Below are 19,582 nucleotides of genomic sequence, written 5' to 3'. Positions count from 1 at the left end.
GGACACACCAGACTGTTAGTTGTCTCATGTCATGTAAAATGCTGGTTCACGAGAGTCAGCACAGCCACTGTCTGGCAGCCTTTTATCTTTCCAGCAGCAAATTACATGGAAATGTCCATCTTTCACATTTTTCCCTCATTTCCCTCTCTCACGCTGCACTTGTGCCAGGCCAAGGACGAACTGCGGCCCAGAAGGATGATTCCTACTGAAATTGATCGGTCTGTCCTTCTTGATCTTGTCTTTCTCAAGAAAGAGAGAGAATACTACAAGCATTTCCCACGTCCCAGACAAGCATCTTCACCCTGGGCCAATCTGTCTCTTTGTACCAGGTTTGTGAAGAAAATCTTTTTCTCGTTACTCTGATGACTCCCATGATGAATGAGCTCTCTGACTACAAACTCCTCATCATATAGGAAAGTGGAGATGAAGGATGGTCACTAAGTGCATCCCCATCTCCTCCATCCCGGCTGCAAGGGAGGTCTCATGATTACTCAGCTAGAGCAGGAGGTACTGCGTGAGCCACCGCAAATCAAGCCAAGAAAAGTAGAAAAGGAAAAACAAGCTCCCCGTACCTGGTAGATGTTTAGAAAGTGGGTTAAAAAGCCCCCCAGCCTTACAGCAGGTCAAGCATATTCCCTTTGCTGCTTGGTTGACTTTCTCTGCACAGCCAGGTGGCAGAGCAGCGGGGATGGCAAACTCCAGGCCATGGACAACCCACGTGAAACCACAATTTTTTTCAGGTTTTCAGTGCCTGTCAGGGATGCTCAGGCCACTCTGCCTATCCACCCTGTCCCGCTCCCAACACCCTTTTAATTTTTTACTGCTTTGGTCCTTCCTCCCTCAGCCCGAGAAACTGAAAGTTTGGACACACTCGGGCTCCACCTTCTCCTCAATGCCTTCCAGTGACAGATGCTTACAAGCAAGGAATGCTGTACATCCCAGCTTATAATTGTTACCTACATTTAATAGATTTCTGGATTCTCCAGCCAAGCTCCATATTATATGCTGGGCTGAGTTATGAGCCGTGGCCAGCTGCCCAATGGTTAGAAACACACTGTAAATCAGGGACACCAAATTACTAATAAAAGTATGTTCCTACTGTGTGATTCAAAATATGTCAAGTTTCACATAATCGTATATTCATTATAAGCTGCAATCCTCTTTTTATTGGTTTACATAGGCTGGAATTACAAACATATTACAGCAGCATTTCATCACATGCTCTTTAGGTTCTGGTAACTGTTGAAACAGAAACCATGGACTGAAGAAGAAAAAGAACAACAACCCAAAGAAAACAATCTCCTGTAGCTTCACCACTCCAGCCTTCGAAGAGGTTCAGGGGTTATTACTTCTTCTCTCAGAAAAGAAGAAACTTCATTTTTTCTCACAACTTTTTTAGTGTTGATATTTTTTATCATTTTTTTTTCATTTTTTTTTTCTATAGAAATGCCTGCTGTTTGAAAAATTGGGGAAAACCTCATGTTAACTTGATGTGCTGCAGGTGTGCTCTGTACCTCCCGTGCCTGCAGCGAGACCCTCCTGCCCCAGCAGCCAACCTGCAGCAAAAGCCCCAGCTGCTGCTGATCCTCCTGTGGGGCCTTGTCCTGAGCCCACTAACCCCAGGGGAGTCCTCAGAGCCCTCCTGAGGACCACCCCTTGGCCCTACGTGGCATTTCCTGAGCTGCTGGCAGCAGCCAGACCGCTGTTGGGCCTGTCCTGTCCATCTGTCTTGTTCTTTTTGTGAGTCCATTTATACTTTAGTCTCCACAGCTTCCTGTAGCGATGAATTCCCCAAGTCACTTGTTGGAAAAAGCACTTCCTTTTGTTGGCCTTAAATCTGCTACCCAATAGCTTATGTGAATATTTACACGAGGGAGAGCAAATGTGTGCACGGGAAGAGAAGTGCACCATAAATAAAGTGGGCTGGTGATGGTGAAGACCATCCACTGGATGAACTCTCTTACGGATATTTTCTTCCTGCTATTACATTTGCTCCATCAATATAATGAGCTCACCGAAAGGAGCTCAAAGAAAACAAATTGTCATTTAATGGGAAAGAAACCTGCTCCTTTTTCTCCTTCTCCCTCATAAACAGATATTCCAAGTCTACCGGCTACTGGAAAGGTTTCTGTTTAGCTTTAAGGCTATCAGACCATCCCACACACTGCTGACAGCAGGAGTACAACATGCCGTTAAAATGCGAGTACCTTCCAAAAGCTCCGTAGGTGTTTACTATCCTGAGAGGGTTGAAGGAGGTGTTCATGACTTGTCTGGAGCTGAGCAGGTTCAGGACAACAGGGACGCTGAGGTAAGCGATCAGGAGCCCGAAGGAGATGTTCACCACTTGGCGGATGCAGCGGCCTGTTCGGGACACGAAAGCAGAGCAGAGGAATGTGATTTTGCTGCCAGCAGCCAGCTCTGCTCCTGCACCCCTGGGGGCATAGCAGGACCCCCCCGGGCCGGCCGGGACCCCGCTGGGTGCTCGCAGCTGCTCGGCTCCGCGCCTGGGGCTGGCGAACGCCCCCCGTAATCGAGCAGAGCTTGCCGAGGGCCATGCGCTATCGCTGGAGAGATCTGCCTTTCTCTAAATAGTCTGAGAAAGGGCTAAAAGGAAAAATGTCTAAAATGCAAGATTAATCATCGCTTCGGCGCGGGGGAAAAAACCCAGCTGGCACTCGCACCTTGCTCAGAGTCGCCCTCCTGGTCCCCAGCGTGCGTGGGCTGCCTCCGGCTCGCCCCGGCTTCGCTCCCGCACGTGGCCGCCCCGGGCTCCTGCCACCCAGCCTCGTTTCCTGCATTTTCCTCCCTGTCACTCAGTGGCTCCGTTCAAACCTCCCTGCTTCCTCTGCAAATCTCTGTGACTTATCGCTTCTGTGTGAGATGTGTTACTTCAGCAGCGCTCTGGTATTCGGCTTGCAGGAACAGCGCTGGATTCACGTGGCATTTCGGTCTGGAGAGAAACCCAGCGCAATCAGACAAATAAGCACAAGTGACCTCTGAAGGGCTCCCATGCTTATGGCCGTTTTTAATTTGTTTAACATTAACAGCCAAAGGATCAGATTCAAAGCAATAGCATGTAGCTTTCCCCTTATCTCTGCAGGAGAGGGATGTTTATTTGAACCCCTCTCAGAAGCTATTAATAATTGTTTAGTCTGAGAACATTTCTGGAGAACCGTTTGGTTTGGAAAGGAGCTCGCCGAGATACCTCCCCTCGCCCCCTGCGCTGCTGCAGGGCTGCTGCGAGAGCGGGACGAGGCGGCCGGGCAGCGATTTGTCTTCGAGATGAGCCCTTCAGCCTGGCCAGATCCTTATAAAATCAGTTCACGAGCAGGGCATGACTGAGTACCCTCCTGTCTTCTGCTCTTGTGACCCAGGGGTGAGTGCTCCTCTAAGCCTCTTGCCACACAGAGCATCAGTGCCAGCTCAACAGCCTCTGCTTTGCTAGCAGAAAAAATACGCAGAAATCCAAACTCACCCAGAATATTACAGATATCCTACCCTTTACTTACAGATTCCCTCTTTTTTTTTTTTTTTAAATCCCAGGACAGGGACACATTTACACTCCAGAGCAGTGGCAGCTATGGATGTTTCTCCTTGCTTGGGGCAGCGCTGGCTCAGCATGGTTTTCTGGAGAACATCACAGAAAAGGAGCAAGTTCCTCAAAAAAAAGGTCTATCCCCCCCCCTCATAGTGACTCACGGAGTGACATAGCAGAGAAGCACCCTTTGGCTTCTCCTCCAAAAAGCACGGTGCAACTTGAGTGTTGTTTGGAACTAGATGTAAAAATACAGTTGGTAGGAAAGCTGTTGGCTCCCACAGCAAAGCTACCAGAATGGAAAAAGTGTTTAAGATTTCTAGCAAAATACATAGGATAGGACACACAGAAAGCTTAATGAAATTGCATTAGCCTTGCTGGAAGTAACCCCTCCGGTTAATAAGCCGTGTTTCTTGGTAGATGAGAAAGGACTAGAGACAGATGCTCTATCTTGCTGACATTTTTCACTCTTCTGACAGATGTTTAGTGTATTTAAAAATGAGCATCTGCAATTGTTGTTGATATTACAGGCAATTTGTTGCTTATATGTGGTTTATAAAAATATTACAAATACAACTCTACATCTGTTACACAGCCCCATGAAAAATATCCCAGTGTTGCCTGTGCAGGCAATCTTCTGGAAGCTGTTTGAAAACTCTCTTCCGAGCGGAGCATCAGCCACATTAATCCCCTTTGTGTAGTTACAAACCCCCTTGTGTTTGCTTCCCTGTGTTCGTGGTATGAACAGGAGTTCACCTCCACCCTGTTTTTGGGAACTCCCCCCCTGTGGCAGTGCCCACGCAGCCGCTCCTGTCGGCTCCTCCAAGCAGGATGCTGAGTGGGGACAGCCACCTCCCCAGCTGCCAGCTCGCTTTTCCCCTTGGAGCAAGAGTTATTGGCTCCACAACAGATCAATAACCAATTTTGCTCTTTCTGGAAGTCTGGCTTCATGTGGAGTTCCTTAAGCAGAGCCCTAATGCCCGTGGGCTCTAGGGGCAGGAGGGCAAATTGGCCAGAGGGTCACCGTGCTGCGGGGGGAGAGGAGTGCTGAGAATGAGCAAGCACGAGACCTGCTTCTGCATCCAACTTCTGACATGAAACCCTTGTCCCAAACCACTCCGCGTGTTTCATCCTCGACTTTAAAATAGTCAAAATAAAAATAAGAAAAAAAAAATACCCGCAAGCTAAATTGTGCAATTCTACATTGCTTAGTTAGGGCTGGAGTTTGATGCTCGCTGGGGCGAGGGCAAGGAACCCTGATTGCTGTGAGCAGAGAAGTCAGGATTTCTGCTGCACGTCCCCCAAAGGCACCGTACCTGCACTGAGGACGTGCCCTCTAGTGGCAATGTCACAGCAGACCTTTATAAACCAGCTCCTGGTTTTGCACTCATTTGTTGTCAGCTCAAGAATCAGCCACCCTTCAAACCACAGAGGAGACCACGCAGGGGCAAAATTATCTCCCTCCCCATCCATGTTTTCTCCAGAAGGAGAAGATGAAAGCTTTTGAGATAAACACACCAAATACACCTTTCTGTAGCTTTTTCTCCCTCCAGAAACAACTCACCGTATCCCAGGGGAGGCTTCTCGCCGGCTGCCTGCCTGGCCTGCATCTGCACCACCCGGTCTTTCACCCCTCCTTGCCTGGAGCTGAAGAGGAATCCCAGGCTGAGGTCGTCAAAGCAAGCGATGCTGGGCACGATGGTCAGCCAGTTGAGGAAGCTCAGGTTTCCGCTGATTATCAGAAGCACCTACACAGGGAAGAACGAAGCAGAGGGTGTTGAAGTTGCCAGCTGCCCGAGGCTGGGAGGAGACCCCACAGCTCCCACCTCTGTGGGCTTTGCTGAATGAAACCCGCTTAAAAACAGCTTAGGAAAAAACTTGGGCAGTCCCTGGCCCTGCACACATATTTGAGCTGCCCTGGACGATGTGTTGCCCAGCAGGCCCCCAAAATCCGAAGCTGCACACGTGAGCTCTGCCCCAGTCCACAGGCCGCAGCCTGCTCCCCATCCTGGCCCTGCTGGTGTTTCTCTGCCAGGGAAACCCAAACGCTGCTGTCCTGTAAGTGAATGGAACAGGAACAAAATGTAAGGTGTCCCTTGGCAGTTGGTTTCAGGACATGGGGATCCAGAGGGGTCTCATGATGCAACGCCCTGGCCGAGCTCCCTCTTCCTGCCTCAAACCTGCCCACACGACAGCAAGGGCTCAGGGCTGTGACGAAGGAAATGCTGATGGTGTTTTAAACCGGAGCACACCGTCAGCTGATTTTCCATGACTGTAACACTGACGGCAAACCCTGTCCCTCCCTGCCCAGGCTATGGGCCCAAAAACACTCCCCAGGGGTCAAGACGAGCCCAAGCGCGGTGTGACCGCATCTCTGTAGTGCTCCCCTCCTGATAATGCCCATCTATCTAAAGAATCAATGCTTCTGAAACCCTTCAGCAGGAAATATTGGAACTTCTAATTGAAGACCAGCTTTAATATGAAGAATGCTATTTTTTTTTTTAAGAGGCATTTTTTATTTTAACTTTTATTGCCCATTTATGAGAATGTTCTGCATGCGTAAGGCAGAAAAAGTGGAAAAATCTGCGAGTCTTTGGAAGAGCCTCCATAAATATTTGTACATAGCAGGAAGGGCTTTTCGTAGACACACAGTATTTTTTTTTCTTACTATCACAATGACTTGAAAAACAGAAGGAACCTTCTGGCACCCCAGTTCTCCAGCGAGTCCTAATGAGCACCACGCAGTCATGTTTGGGCACAGCCCGTTTAGCCTCGGCCATGAATCACATCTTCGCAGCATATGGCTTTGTTTTGCAGCTCTCCCCACGGTTCCATGATGTAACTTCCTTGCCATTTCCATACATCAGCCACGGCGAAGATGCAGCCGCACCTCTGCTCGAGGTACACCCCGACCCCCTGCCAGAGCCTTCCACTACGCCTCCACATAAAACCCAACGCCCAGAACAATTTCTGCTACTTGCAAGCATTGTTTTCAATTTCTGCCCCCACTGCAGGCTCCTTGCCAGCCCTGAAGAAGCACAGCAGGGCAAAGGAAGGAGGACAGAAGGGCTGGGAACCGTGAGACCTCCTGCATCACAGCCCTTCCCTTCACCCACTGATGACAACCGACGTCTCGGGAGCCGCAAGCAGCCGCGCTCAGCCACGCTCCTGCACGCCGAGCCACAAAGGAGCCACAAACGCCTCTCGGTCAAACCCTACTCCTTGTCTGCATCTGTATGGATTCATGAAATCGGTGCAAAACCTTGCATGGATGCCTCTGCTGCTGCACAAGCATGCACTGAAGAAAATCCACTACAGGAGCCAGCGCGGCACGGAGCAGGCAGAGGGCACCTGCACCTCTGTCACCACTCCCACAGCCCTGCTGGCGACAGCGATATTCCCGTGGGAAGCTTCCCCACCAGTGTGAGCGAGTGCAGCAGGGTTTGTATCACACATTATTTGGCTTTTGACCATGTGTGAGCGAGGGATGTGGTGCTGGTGGGACCCCCCAACACCCATCTCCTCTCACAGCGTTTTCGGGTGCTGCCCCTACCGCCGGGGGCTTGGCTCCCATCCTGGGCAGCTCTGCCAAAGCCTCATTCTCCAGAGGGCTGTGAACATTTTTCTGTTTGTTCTAGCCTAAATTTATTCAAGCCCAGCCTATAGCTGTTTTTTTTTTTTGTAAGTTGTTTTTTGCAGTTCATCGATGCCCCCGTTTAATCTCCGCAGCTACATCCCTTCTCCGCCCTCACGCTTTCAAGCCAGCCGGCCAGCTCCTGCCTCCGCTCACAGAGGACTTCATTGTCTGCTTATCCCAGCAACCATGCCCTGAACCTGAACAAGGTCCAATCAATCTTTCTGGGTGCTGACAAGAACTGCACAGAGGACATCAGATGAATCTCACCAGGAACTCCTACGGCGGTGCTAACATTCCCTTTCCCAACCAGAACTACTCCTCCCACTGCGTGCTAACCCCGTGTTTATCTGCTCCACCGGGGTGTCACGTTGGTAGTTGCCAGCACCCTGCAAGCAGCCTGTGTGCACAATTTCCCCCTACACACACACAATTTCCCCAAACTGAGATGAAATGCAGCATTTTCTGCTCCCAAGCCGGGAGCATCGCCCCGCATGCTGCACAGCCCCGTCCCATCCCGCCTGCTCCGCTGACCTTTGAGGCCAGCCTGGAGTGAGGATGCTGAGAACTGACTGACCCAAAAACTCACTGCTTTGCTGGCGAACACAAACCATATGGTTTTTAACCTAGGGCAGCCACGGCTTCAACTGTTCCACAGTTTTGCACGATGAGGGACCGCTGCCAGCTCAGCCCTGCGGACACCACGACTCGCACCAGATGCGGAACGGACACCACGAGCTCGCTTCAACGCCAGCACCACAGCACTGAGCCCACCCCAGGAGGTCACTACGAAGCCACATCTGGCGTGTCCTGGGGCTGCCTGCCTCGAGCCACCGCGGTGCTCAGAAAGGGGCATCCTGTGAGCGATTCATCACGCTGGCATCAGTCGCTATATGGGAATCCGCGCACACAAAGACAAAACAAGGAAAGAAAAGCAGCTGATGCCTGCTCAGGACTATTTTAGTTTTGAGACTGATTTGGATTCTTGTCCCATTAGTCACATTACTTAGGATTTAGCCCTGGTTCTGCTAATTAACTAGCTGTTCCTCAGACGTATTAAAACAAAAAGGAAGAAAATAGGAAAGAAAAGAAAGTGGTCTCACCATCTTATCCATAAAAAATGAAGATATAAGGCTGACTTAATGCATTACTTGTTGAAAAATAATGCTCTGATGTAATAGTCAGTTACTTTTCAGACTTCAGACCAACAAATGAGAACTTCCCCCACCTTCCATCTGGATTGAAAGCTGTAACCTTGGTTGGTACTACTTTTACTCTATTTAAAGAACACTTCTCCATACACACAGCTGAACTTTATCCTTCTGCGTACAGACTTGAGTCTGCCTTCTCTAACACAGCCCCCCTCCATGAACACCAAAAAGCTACATCCCAGGCATAGAGAAAACCCCACCAAACCTTGCAGGTGCTCCTCTGGTTAAGGCAGTGAAAGCTCAGACAGCTCTGGCAGATGAACCCCAATGTACCGGGGCTCGTGGAGAGCAAGGGCTCCATGCAGGAGACCTCCACCTCACCTCGTAAGCAGGACAATTTAGCTGTCAAGGGCTATGAGGCATTACCCAGAGTTATGAGGATTTTGCTATACTCACATACATGAGGAGGCTCTATTGCAATATGGACCGGCGTAGCCTGGACTTGCTAAATCGAGTGGTAAGAGACAGTTCTTGTTCTGAAGAAACTTAAATCTAAACATGCAAGACAAAGTTAGATCAAAATTAGGATTTAATACAGCTGCGTTACAGGCGGAGAATGGAAGAATTTTGGCACCTAGTTCTTATTTCGACAACGCTCTCTGGGGACATCGCCTTAAAGAAACTTACCCAAGATCACCTAAGGGCTCTTGCAGCAGAGATAGGACCCAAATCTCCCAATTACAAATCCAGTTTCCTAATTACAAGTCCCCCCGAAATACCTGCATGCCCAAAGGCCAATCCCCAGAGTTTCCCCATGGTTTATCCCGGTGTGCACTCAGCCAGTGTGCACTTTTTTTCCTTCAGAAAGGCTCATTTTTGTGTGCTTGATGTCCCGCTGGGGCCCTACTCATGAAAATAAAAGACGGTCTCCCAAAATACTATTCCACAACCCAAATATCAATAACATGCACAGTTTCGGTCTGAGACAGTGTACTATTAAAAAGATGCACATTTTCTTGTTAAAAATGACAACAAATAAATGTTAAAAACATGTCATTTACCTCCGAGATTGTTTTTTTTTTATTTTTATTTATTTATTTATTTTTTTAATACAGTTATTTTAAGTTATAATTTTCAAAAACCCTGGTAGGACTCTCTGGTAGCAGATTCACATAATCCTAAAAAAAATTAGAGATCGGACCAATTGAAGTAAGTAACAAAAGTCCTGCTATTATTTAGTAAAAACAAAACTAAACTAACTTATTTACCCTGAGTTGGATAATTATCCAGAATGACGAGGGGGACGAAAGTATTTAAATCTGAATTACATACACATGTTAGGTCCTCGAACATAACATGTTGTACTCAAAGGAGTAAATACGCTTTGCGTTCCCCCTTTGACCCGTCTGTGGTTTAGCTTTCAGTTCAATGCATGTTAATCAGCCTGTATTCATTAACACACTTCTCACTTAGCCACTTTGTTAGGAAACCCTGATGCTTTTCTGATTTGATTTGCCTTGCACAATTGCAGTAATATTAAGAAAATAGTTCTCCACTTTGCCACTTCTGCGGAGGATCGTTTTACAGCTTTGTAAGGAGCGACTGGGTGGTCCATTAGAGGCTTTTTTTCGGTAGTGATTCACCTCTCTTTATTGCCTGGAAGTCAGAAGCAAGATATCTTATTTCCACCAGCCCTTAAAATCAGGGGATTCAAAAATAATACAAATTTGGCGTTTTCTGGTCTGTGGGTGGAATCACGAACCTGACACATTTTTAACTTCAGTTATTCCAGCCGAGGCTCGATGCTCGCGCCGGCCACTGCGGCTGCTGAGCAGGCACCAGCCCGAGAACTGACACACGGGTTAACATCGTCCCCTGCCCGAGGGGGGATGAACGCCGCGAATCCCCGAGCTTTGCAAAAATAAACCTCAAAGGAACTCCCGCTTCAAAGTCAATTAACAGGAAAACGGACAGTTCTCCGAGCATGCTGACGGCTGCCTGTCCCAGCAGATGGTTTCGCAGCCACTTCTGCAAGAGGCAGGCGATATTTGGTGTTTATCCGGCGGTGAGACCAAAGCTTTGTCAGCTGAGTGACCGGGGCTGGTGGATCCTCTGTGATTCAAGCTCGTATTGAATGCGCTCAGCTCCTGCCCTGGTATATGAAGAGCATTCACGCCTAGCAGCAGCGAGTGCTGATCTGGAGTTCATCCCCCAAATCCCCAAATTCTTACTTCTTTCGTGTGCAGGGTGGGTGTGTGGGTGCTGGAGCTCCTCCACACCCACCTCTGGGGACAAGGACACCGCAGACCTCCAGGAGCTGGGGCACGGGGAGCATCTGCTCCTTCCCCATCACCCACACACAATCAGGAGGTTGTTGCACGCATCTCCCACCAATTTCAGCCCTTGCACCGTGCAAAGTGCCCCGATCACAACCCAGCAGGGCCATCCCCACCTCTCCGCGGCTGCTGGGCTGCGCCCTGCCTAGCTCAGCCCTCATTTCTGTTTCCTAAGTGTCCTTTTCTTGCCGGACGATGTTTAAATGCGCAATTATAACAAACAGATGGTATCAACCCCTGTGGTGATTTTTAAAAAATTTTTTATTAAAGCACAGTATTAATCATGGTAATTGGGTAGGAACTTTAAGGTTATAAAACTACAGCATGTCTAATGAGCGAGCTCCTTATAGGAGGAACTGAGGTTTTTAATCTAATAATGTCAGTTTTATGGATTATGACTGGAGTTTTATGAAGTGTGATATGAAATACTGTGGATTCATGGCTCTCACTGGATTAATTTGGAAAAGTAGTTTTCCTGGTTCTAGGCCCAAAAACAATTATTCCTTACATTTCTGTCCCCTGCACTGTTACCAAACCCCTCTGTCAGAAAATGGGCACCTACACCCATAACTTTTTTACAGGTTGGACTTCTTTGTTTGGCTGGTTTTTATTTTTGAAATCACAGATTGTTACAAACATACAGTAGGTACGAGAAGCTCATATTCTCTGTAGCAGACTGTATATTTGTCCAGAAGGAACAACAACAACGGGCTGTAAACTGTTCAGGTCGGGGCTGGAGCTCGCAGGCTCCATCAGAGCGCTGGGACACAGCCACCACGTGGCACTGGAGCGCTCTGATGCTAAGCAATTGGCAAAGAAGAGCAAAAACAGGAGTGCCCAGAAGAAGTATAATATCTTTAGAAGGAAAATACAGAATCATAGGGCTGGAAGAGACTTCAGGAAGTCTTTTCTGCTGTCCCAGGACAGGGGTGAGTCTGCCCAGGCTGTGATAGGGTTGACCAACCTCTTCCTCAAAGCCCTGCTGAGCGATGGATCCGGGTCCACATCCTTCCCCAGGCTACCTGCTCCAGTGCTTCCCCATCTTTACCATTTGGAAGTTATTCCTGATATCTAGGCTGACTTCCTTGACAATATGTAATCCCATGACTCATCCTCTACTCACTCTGTTCTCATCTATCTGCAATAGCCTTCACTTATGTGAAAAGTAGCCTCTTGTCCACCGCCTCTTTCTCCTTCCTGTAATGTTTTCTTTTGGATGGAATGATCTCAGCTGGTCCAGCCTTGCCCTGCGAACCCACCCTCCGGATCCCTGGTTATTCTCATTGTTCTCTGGATCTTCTCCAGCTGGGACATGTCCCTCCAAAGAATTTATATAGTCCAGTAGGATCACCCTTTCTGCAGTGGTGCAGCCCTGCCAACTCAATCACATTGCCGTTCACAGGATTTGTGGATTTGGCACATAGATATTGCTGCCCAACCCCACTACCCGGGGAAAAAAAATAATATTGCCAGTGCTTTGCACTCGTATCTTCTGCTTTGTGTTCAGTCTTCTCCTTCTGCATCTCCAGTTTGTCAAGATCACTCTGAATTCTAACCATGTGCTCCAACACACTGCCAGTTCCCTCCATCTGAGTGTGTTCTGACTAAATGTTAGACATCATTAATGAAACCCTAAATACCACCAGAGAGATCCCCAAGGAGGTCCCCTTGATAAATCCCTCCCACTGTCAGTGAGCCATTGGTAGCTGCTGAATAGAGTTTCCACCCAGTTTTATCCACTGGGCAGTATTTCCTATGTCTCCCAGACACTGTTTTCTTGGGTTGTTTATGAGACTCTATGTGAAACAGTTTCAAAAGCCTCAGTAAAAGCATATATTGTTTATCCTCTATTCTTGTGCCCTGTTTTGTCAGTGAAGGGAAGAAGACTGCTTTTACACAGCCTGCTCTTGGCAAAACCACGATGGCTGCAGCTATCCCTTTGTTTTTTGGAGGTATTTACAAATGGCCTGTTTCATCATTTTCTTCCAGCACTGGCTCTTCCAGCACTCTCTCCTGGCTCTTCTTTTTTCTCTCTTTAGAGGACAGGTACTGTATTAGCCCTTCTCCATCCTTTCATTACCTCACCTATGTTCTACTAATTCTCAGAGATAATCACTAATGCTGACAAGATTTCAACGGCTAGCTCTTTAACAGCCCTAGCATGGATTTCCTTAGGCTCAGATGATTTGAAAAGATCCAACTTTGCTAAGTACTCTCTAGCTCTCCCCTGGTTGTGGCTGAGGTCATCCTGCTTTGTTACTGGTCTTAATTATACCAACAGCCTCCTGAGAGGTGACTTTTTAGTGCTGACTGTTATAAAAAAGGCACTAATCATTTCAAGATAAAACACAGAACCTATTTATCAACTCTGAAAAAAAAAAAAAGGGATGCAGAAGAAAGTAAACCTCCTTCGTTGCACACAGAATAAACAAGCACTTACTCACTCTGTGCTGGTGAAAAGCAGGAGACCAAAGAGAGCAGCTCACCTTGGTGCTGTCAGTACTGCAGTACCCGTGTGCCTTCTCAGTGCAGGTCCCCAGAGGCACACGTGGGGAGCAGCTCAGCTGATGGGGAAAACGAAGACCCCCTCCTCTTGCTGGACCTCCAAAACTCAAGAATGCTGCTCAATGGGCTTTGCACGTCACCGAAGAAAGAGGAAATTAGTCTTTAAAGCTGGATTTTGTGGCTTTTTGAAGGCGCCGCTGAGAGGAGGTGACATGCCACCACCGAGAAGGGACGAGGGAGCTGCTGCATTCAGCAGGACCACCTGGTCCCCATCCCCTTCACCCTGCACGCATCCTGCACACCCAGCAGCTACAGGGGGCTTCCTGCAAGGTCCCCAGCTTCAAGAAGTGCCTGCACTGGGTATCCTTCCCATGGCCGAGCAAAGGCACTTCGAGCTTCTCAGCTCCCTGGGGGAACTAGAGAAATTAGGAGCTTGGAAATGACCCGGCGAGGCCACAGCTCTGAGAAGAGGGGGACAAAGTGTTGGTGCAGGAGAAGGGAAGAGAAAGGGAGATTTGCCATCACCCACCTACGTGTATTTGCCCAGTCCCCCAGCATCACTCCTCACTTCTCCGACAGCTTGCTCTCCTGCTGGTTTCACTGGGGGCAGACAGTAGCCGGGCTCAGTGAATGGCAGAAGGTGGCATGGGAGTGCCACTGGAATCGATAGCACAAGTGCCTTGGGAACACTTCATCGCCCACAGCCTCTGTGCCATCTGTGCCTGGGACGGATCTTTGAAAAGAAAACGCCAGCTTTCCCTTAATGGGGGTAGGTTGCTTTGGGTTTGGTTAAACGGTTAACTCTGCTCTTCTGAGACCTGCAACCCCACCGCCAGAGAATCTCCTGCTCACACGGCAAGCTGAAATTCACAACATCAAAAGCTGGTCCTTCCTGTAAGAGATAGGAAGGACAAGCCTCAAAAGCCAAATTTGATTCTAATGTGCCTCCAGTTACTTGCGTACCATGAAAACACAGCCTCCCACAAAGAAAAACAGGCTATCATTCCCCCATCTGGTTTCAGTTTGAAAAATACTTATATATGTAGTTTTTCCCAAAAGTTATTGTAGGCACGGGCAAAAAATTCCCATTAAATGACAACAGCGAGAACATTTAATTTTCCCCCATTATTAATTTAATCTCTTGTTAACTTCTTGACTCAGTATTTGCATGAGGATTTAATCTCTGCTTTGCAGAGCTATTTGGTGAGAAAAAATATATAGGAAAATAATTACCCCGTCCACTTGCTCTGTTTTATACAGCAGATAAAATAGCTTTGTGAATCCCACAGAAATTCAGAAAGCTATTGGAAGTACCAGGAGAAAAAGGAGCAAAGCGAGTCGTGCCAGCCAGACCAGAAAGAGGAACAAGGCTCGACTTCAGTTTACTTTTGGACGGGCGGTGAATTAGGTGATCTCAGCCTAATCCACATTACGAAACACAGCCCACGTGCATTTCTGTTTGTTCTTTAAACACAACCTGCTTCTGCTTTCCCAGCAGAGAGAAGCCAAGGAGGAAATGGGAGCGCGAGCGAGGGGAGGCTGAGCGCGGGCCCCTCTCCGGCTCGCGGCTCCGCGGCAGGCACACTGCGCCCTCGCGGCACGCAGCACACGCGTCTCGTTTCTCTGCCTAGAAATCCTGACAGCCAAGACATAACATGAGTCAATGTTTTGGTTGATTTTTTTTTTTTTCTTCCCTCCCCCAAGAACAGGGCTCAAATGGCCTCGGAGCACTTCCTAGGCTTCACGCGGAGCTGTCTCCCTTTCTCCATCCCGTACCTGTTACGGGCACACCTGATATCTCAGGACACCCGGGCACTCCTCGGAGAGCTCGGCCATAAATTGTGTCAGCCCTGGCTTTCCAAACTCACCCAGCTCGCTGGGAATATTGTGGAGTCAGGAAATATCCCAAATGTGGTATCCAAAACATGACTTCATAGGCACAGGCTGAGTATTTCCTTCCCACAAGATGATAGGAGAGAACCCACATATTATTACCACATTTAATACAGAAATAAGAAAATAATAAACCCCACGATGTGCCTCGCACAGCTACGTACACACACCGAGCACCTCCGGTTAGTGAGTGGTCACTGCCATAACTGAAGCTATGCAAATGATTCATTTAGAGCCAGAGGAATTAGCTAGAATTCAAAATGTTTTATAACTCACATGCTACATACAGATTTTTATTTTTCTAAGTAGCTATGACTGGGGACTTGAACAACGAAATTAAAAAAGACCAATATTTATCCCTAAAAAACAGAGGTCAGTATTTATATTTCTAAATATTTAACAGCTAGAGACTCTGCTGAAATGTTTCATGGAAATATCGAGGAATAAATTAAGTACGGATGCACAAATGCAATCAGGCAGCAATCCCGCCTAAAACTGGTCCATGAACCGAGTCAGATTTTGACACGTTACAAATTGCACTGTAAGGGTTTTGCAGTCCCACTCTGTAAGTGCCTGGTATAAAGTTACAAATGGAATTGTGCTACAGCAATGGGGACCCCAACCCTTTCCGTTCCTGCTCTATACGCCACATTTGTTCTTGATCTAAATGTGAAGCAATATGAACGTTTCAATCCGTGTTCACTCTTAATTTGCAGCCACACGAACCACCTACCATCGTTCCCACGGATTATGGGATTTGACCGCGGGGCATTTCTATGGGGAAGCACAACTTCCCAATGTTCAATTAAAGATATTGCAAAGAGAGGGGAGAGAGTATGAGAGGATTGACCGTGTTTATGCACACCCCTGTGCCTTCCAGCAGCCTCACACCCAGCACAACGCTGCGATGGGAGAGAAACCCGGAGCCGAAGGGGTTAAACCGAGTTTCTTTCATTTATCATGTAGCACAAGAACTCGTAGCAAGTATTTCTGATCTAGGAAATCTTATACATTTAACTCAATTACCAAAGAATTGTGTGTGAATTTAGGTTTCAATCAGTTGCTTGCTTTGGGTCTGAAACACAACCTGACTCCCGTCCAGCCCCCTCGGAGCTGAGATGTCTCCGAATTACTGACTTTGACACATTTACTCTTCTCCGCAGCTTTGTTATGTAAAGTACCTCTTGGTGTTGCTTGATCCGATGACGCTTTTGCTAGAGGCTACAGTGTTCCCCATTAATATATTACAGGCTAAATAACTGCTGAAGGAGTGTTTATGTAGAGTGTTGGAACAATATAAAATGAAAGAATAATTTTACAGAAGGAAGGAATTTTGCTACTCTGCTCTGAATTATCAACATCTTTCCATCCCTGACGGTAAAGTTACTTCCTAAAGGGAGAAGCTGTCACAAAGATATCTAATGGCAAAAACCTTTCAAGACCCCATTTTACTAAAGGCCAAAGAGCATTTCCACGGAGCAGCAAATCTCGGCGAGCTTTTCAGCAGCATCCTACAGGCAGAGGACTGATTTCAGCTAATTTCTTCCTGATTTTTCTCTAATTTGCTCCAGAAAGCTGACTTGAGTGGCAGGACTCCTCCATTAGGATGCTGTTATCAGCAGGTTAAGACTGAGTCCTTTAGGTCTGGGACGGAGAGCTCCTCCATGGAGAACATTTCCATGAAAAGAAGGCAAATGGATGGGTGAGACCGTCAGAGATGGAGCTCTGCAGGAACCCAGGAACAGCTCGAGCTGCAACCAAACCCGGCCCTGCAGGCAGGTTATGCCCACGAGGCACTGGTCCAAAGCCCTAAGTGCTAGCAGAAGGCTTGGCACCACCAGAACGACCGTCCCGGGCAGGAGGAGGAGGAGAAGCAGGAAGGGGCAGAGCTACCGGAGCGACCGACCCCGTTGGTTTGTCCCAGCATGAGGTCAGAACCTGGCCCTGCTTCAGCCCCGAGAAAACCGTATTAGCATGTAATTATGGGGCCTTGTGTGGACTTTGAAACAGGATGTAAAACCGAGTTCCTGATTACTCATGGTCATAAAAGCGACCGTGGAATTTTCTGCGGAGCCGGGCGAGGCGGGACGGGACGCAGGAGGTCTCAGCCCCGGCTGCGAGGCAGGTTGCCGGAGCGCTCGGCGGCACCGCGGGCAGGCAGCCGAGGAGCTGAGATGTCCCCCTGCCAGCACCGCAGCCCACTGGTGCTTCGAAAGTGTTTGCACAATGCTCGAGGACCCATCCGCAAGACAACGGCGCTGTGGAAAACCAGAGCATTGTTACCACAAAGCATGCCTGGATTTCTTCACTCAGCGCGAGAGCAGCGCTCGTTCCGATTAGCTCATTTCATCAATAAAGTCAAACAGCACGTTAAAAAAGTTCTACATCCATTAATGGTCCAAGCGTTTCACTAACCAGCTCCGTCCCGCTCATTAAAAGTGCTTTTATTGCACATGCGGAGCTGAAGTCCAGCAGAAGTGCTCTGCTTCGGTGGTACCTCCAGATGGGTCGTGCTGGACCGAGACCCTCGGGCAGGCTTTGCCCTCCTCCGCCGGGAGCTCGGGTTGGAAAGATTTTTTTCCAATCAGAATTTGAGGGTTTGTCAAAATATGACGGGGGACCAACCTCTGAGCACCTTCCCTGGGAACCCTGATCCCATCCTGGCTGCTTGAGGATCAAAACATCATCACCCCGTGCTGCTCTCCAGGCAGGCAGTCAGGTGGAGACAGCCAGACACAAGATAAAGCAAGGAAGGCAAATAAGCTGAAAGCAGCTGACAGTAAAAAATGATAGAAATAGTTTTTCTCACTAGCGCTGCAGTAAGGTATTCTCGGAGCGCAACAACAGAAGTGTTTAATGAAGAGCTCTCGCCTGTTTTCGTTAACAGCCAGCATCTGGTTTGTAATATCAAAAGCCACTTTCTTACGAACATGTGATTGAAGAACGCATCCGTGAAAAATCGTTTCATAGCTTCCTTTCAAGCTGGTTTCAAATTTGAGCTAGACACCTAGTAAATAGCATGACAGCTTTAAAAGAAATAATACTAAATATAACCATGTCTTTTGGATAGCGCTAGCTGGACTGGGCAATACTTGCCTAGTCAAGTTGTTCTGGGAGCGCTTTGCTGCAGGTTTTTATTTTTCCTCTCTGCTGAGGTCTGCTACATACTCGGATATTAAGACATCATAAGAAAAATTCCAACACGGCCATTAATCACTGACTGTCATAGTTTTCCATAAGGTGCAAATTTAAGGTTATAAAACTGTCAAAAAACTAAGGAGTTACACGGGCTGCTCGCGCCGCTGGCTGGATGCGCTTCTGGGAACGGCTGCAGACAAATACCGGCGGTGCACCAGCAGCACAGCCTGTCCCTGCTCCCGGGACAAACCTCTGGCCATGTCCCCACCGCAGGATGATGTGGGGTGGCCGTTATGTGCCGTGCAAGGCTTGGTGGGAGTCTGCTGGGCACCTTGTCTGCAGCCTGCCAGCTGCACAGATGATGCCTTCAGCGAGCTGCAGGGCGCACGGCGCGTCTCTGAGGACAGGGAGCCAGGAGGGAATTTCAGACCAACGATTTGAGATGGTGCCACAACGTGGGAAGCCCTCAGAAGAGGAAATGCAGCCTGTTTGTTGGGAGACTATGCATCCCCTCGAACCAAGGGACCATAGGTCTGTATTGCAGTAAATCCCATGTGGTGATGCTTTGAATTCAATCACATGCAAGGACAAAGTAGAAGGTCACTGATTGATGTGGCAAAATGATGGCCCTTTGGCCTGGCACTGCGCCAGGGATCAAGAATGCAGGACTTGGCATCTGTAGCACACTTGTCTCCCAGAAGGTACAGGGGTTTTGGGGGATGGCAGGTTTCATAGGATGGAGACCATTGCACAGCCTCGGGGGGGATTCCTATCAGCTTCAACAGGGCCCAGATACTGCAAGGACAAACCCGTTCCAGTGGTATAACTCATGATCTGGTCAAACCACAGACATCACTTCATTTGCCATTCCTGCTTAAAAGCAAACATTATCACCTAATTCTAAAATACAGGAAAAAAGAGTATTCAGCAAAAGCACTTTTCACTCCAGCAGAAACAATTCTTACTTGAGCTCTATCCTGTTTTAATAGCAATCTGGGATAGGCTGTCAATAGGCAGAGATCCATAACTTTTTCACAACTTACATGGCGCAGTCCAGAGCTCCGCTGTAACAGATGCTAGATGATTATTTAATCATCAGTGATAAAGGAGAACAGCATTAAGAGGAGAAAGTGCGAGTCCCTTTTCCAGAATCTCTTTTTCTCTGCTAATTAGGACATTCCTCACAGAGACGTGTGGCTTCAAAATTCCTTTTGCAAGAAATGATCCGAATTAAACCCTGCTCTCTCAAATCCTGGATCAGCCTGAAGTCACATGGAACTGTTTATATTCCTTGATTGAAGGAATGCTAAAATACTTCTGGCAAAAATACTTCAATTCCCCTTCCACATGCAGTCACTGCAGACTCCTTTGAAATTCACTTTTTTTCTAC

At 48.0% G+C, this 19,582-nt stretch overlaps 1 protein-coding gene across 1 annotated transcript in view; it reads right to left on the bottom strand.

The window, feature by feature from the left end:
- LMF1 (lipase maturation factor 1) overlaps positions 1 to 19,582 on the bottom strand; it is a gene marked incomplete at its 5' end in the record, with an annotated part of 190,511 nt that overhangs the window by 20,604 nt on the left and 150,325 nt on the right. Inside the window, 2 exons of the mRNA XM_084295815.1 lie at positions 2,208 to 2,361; positions 5,100 to 5,283. Of these exons, the coding sequence (XP_084151941.1) occupies positions 2,208 to 2,361; positions 5,100 to 5,283 (338 nt within the window). The remainder of the gene's footprint in view (positions 1 to 2,207; positions 2,362 to 5,099; positions 5,284 to 19,582) is intronic.

Source organism: Netta rufina (assembly GCF_964035555.1).
Source record: "Netta rufina genome assembly, chromosome: 15".
NCBI classification, from domain to species: Eukaryota; Metazoa; Chordata; class Aves; order Anseriformes; family Anatidae; genus Netta; species Netta rufina.
The sequence above is the reverse complement of the archived record's forward strand: the minus strand, read 5'-3'. Positions and strand labels throughout refer to the sequence as shown.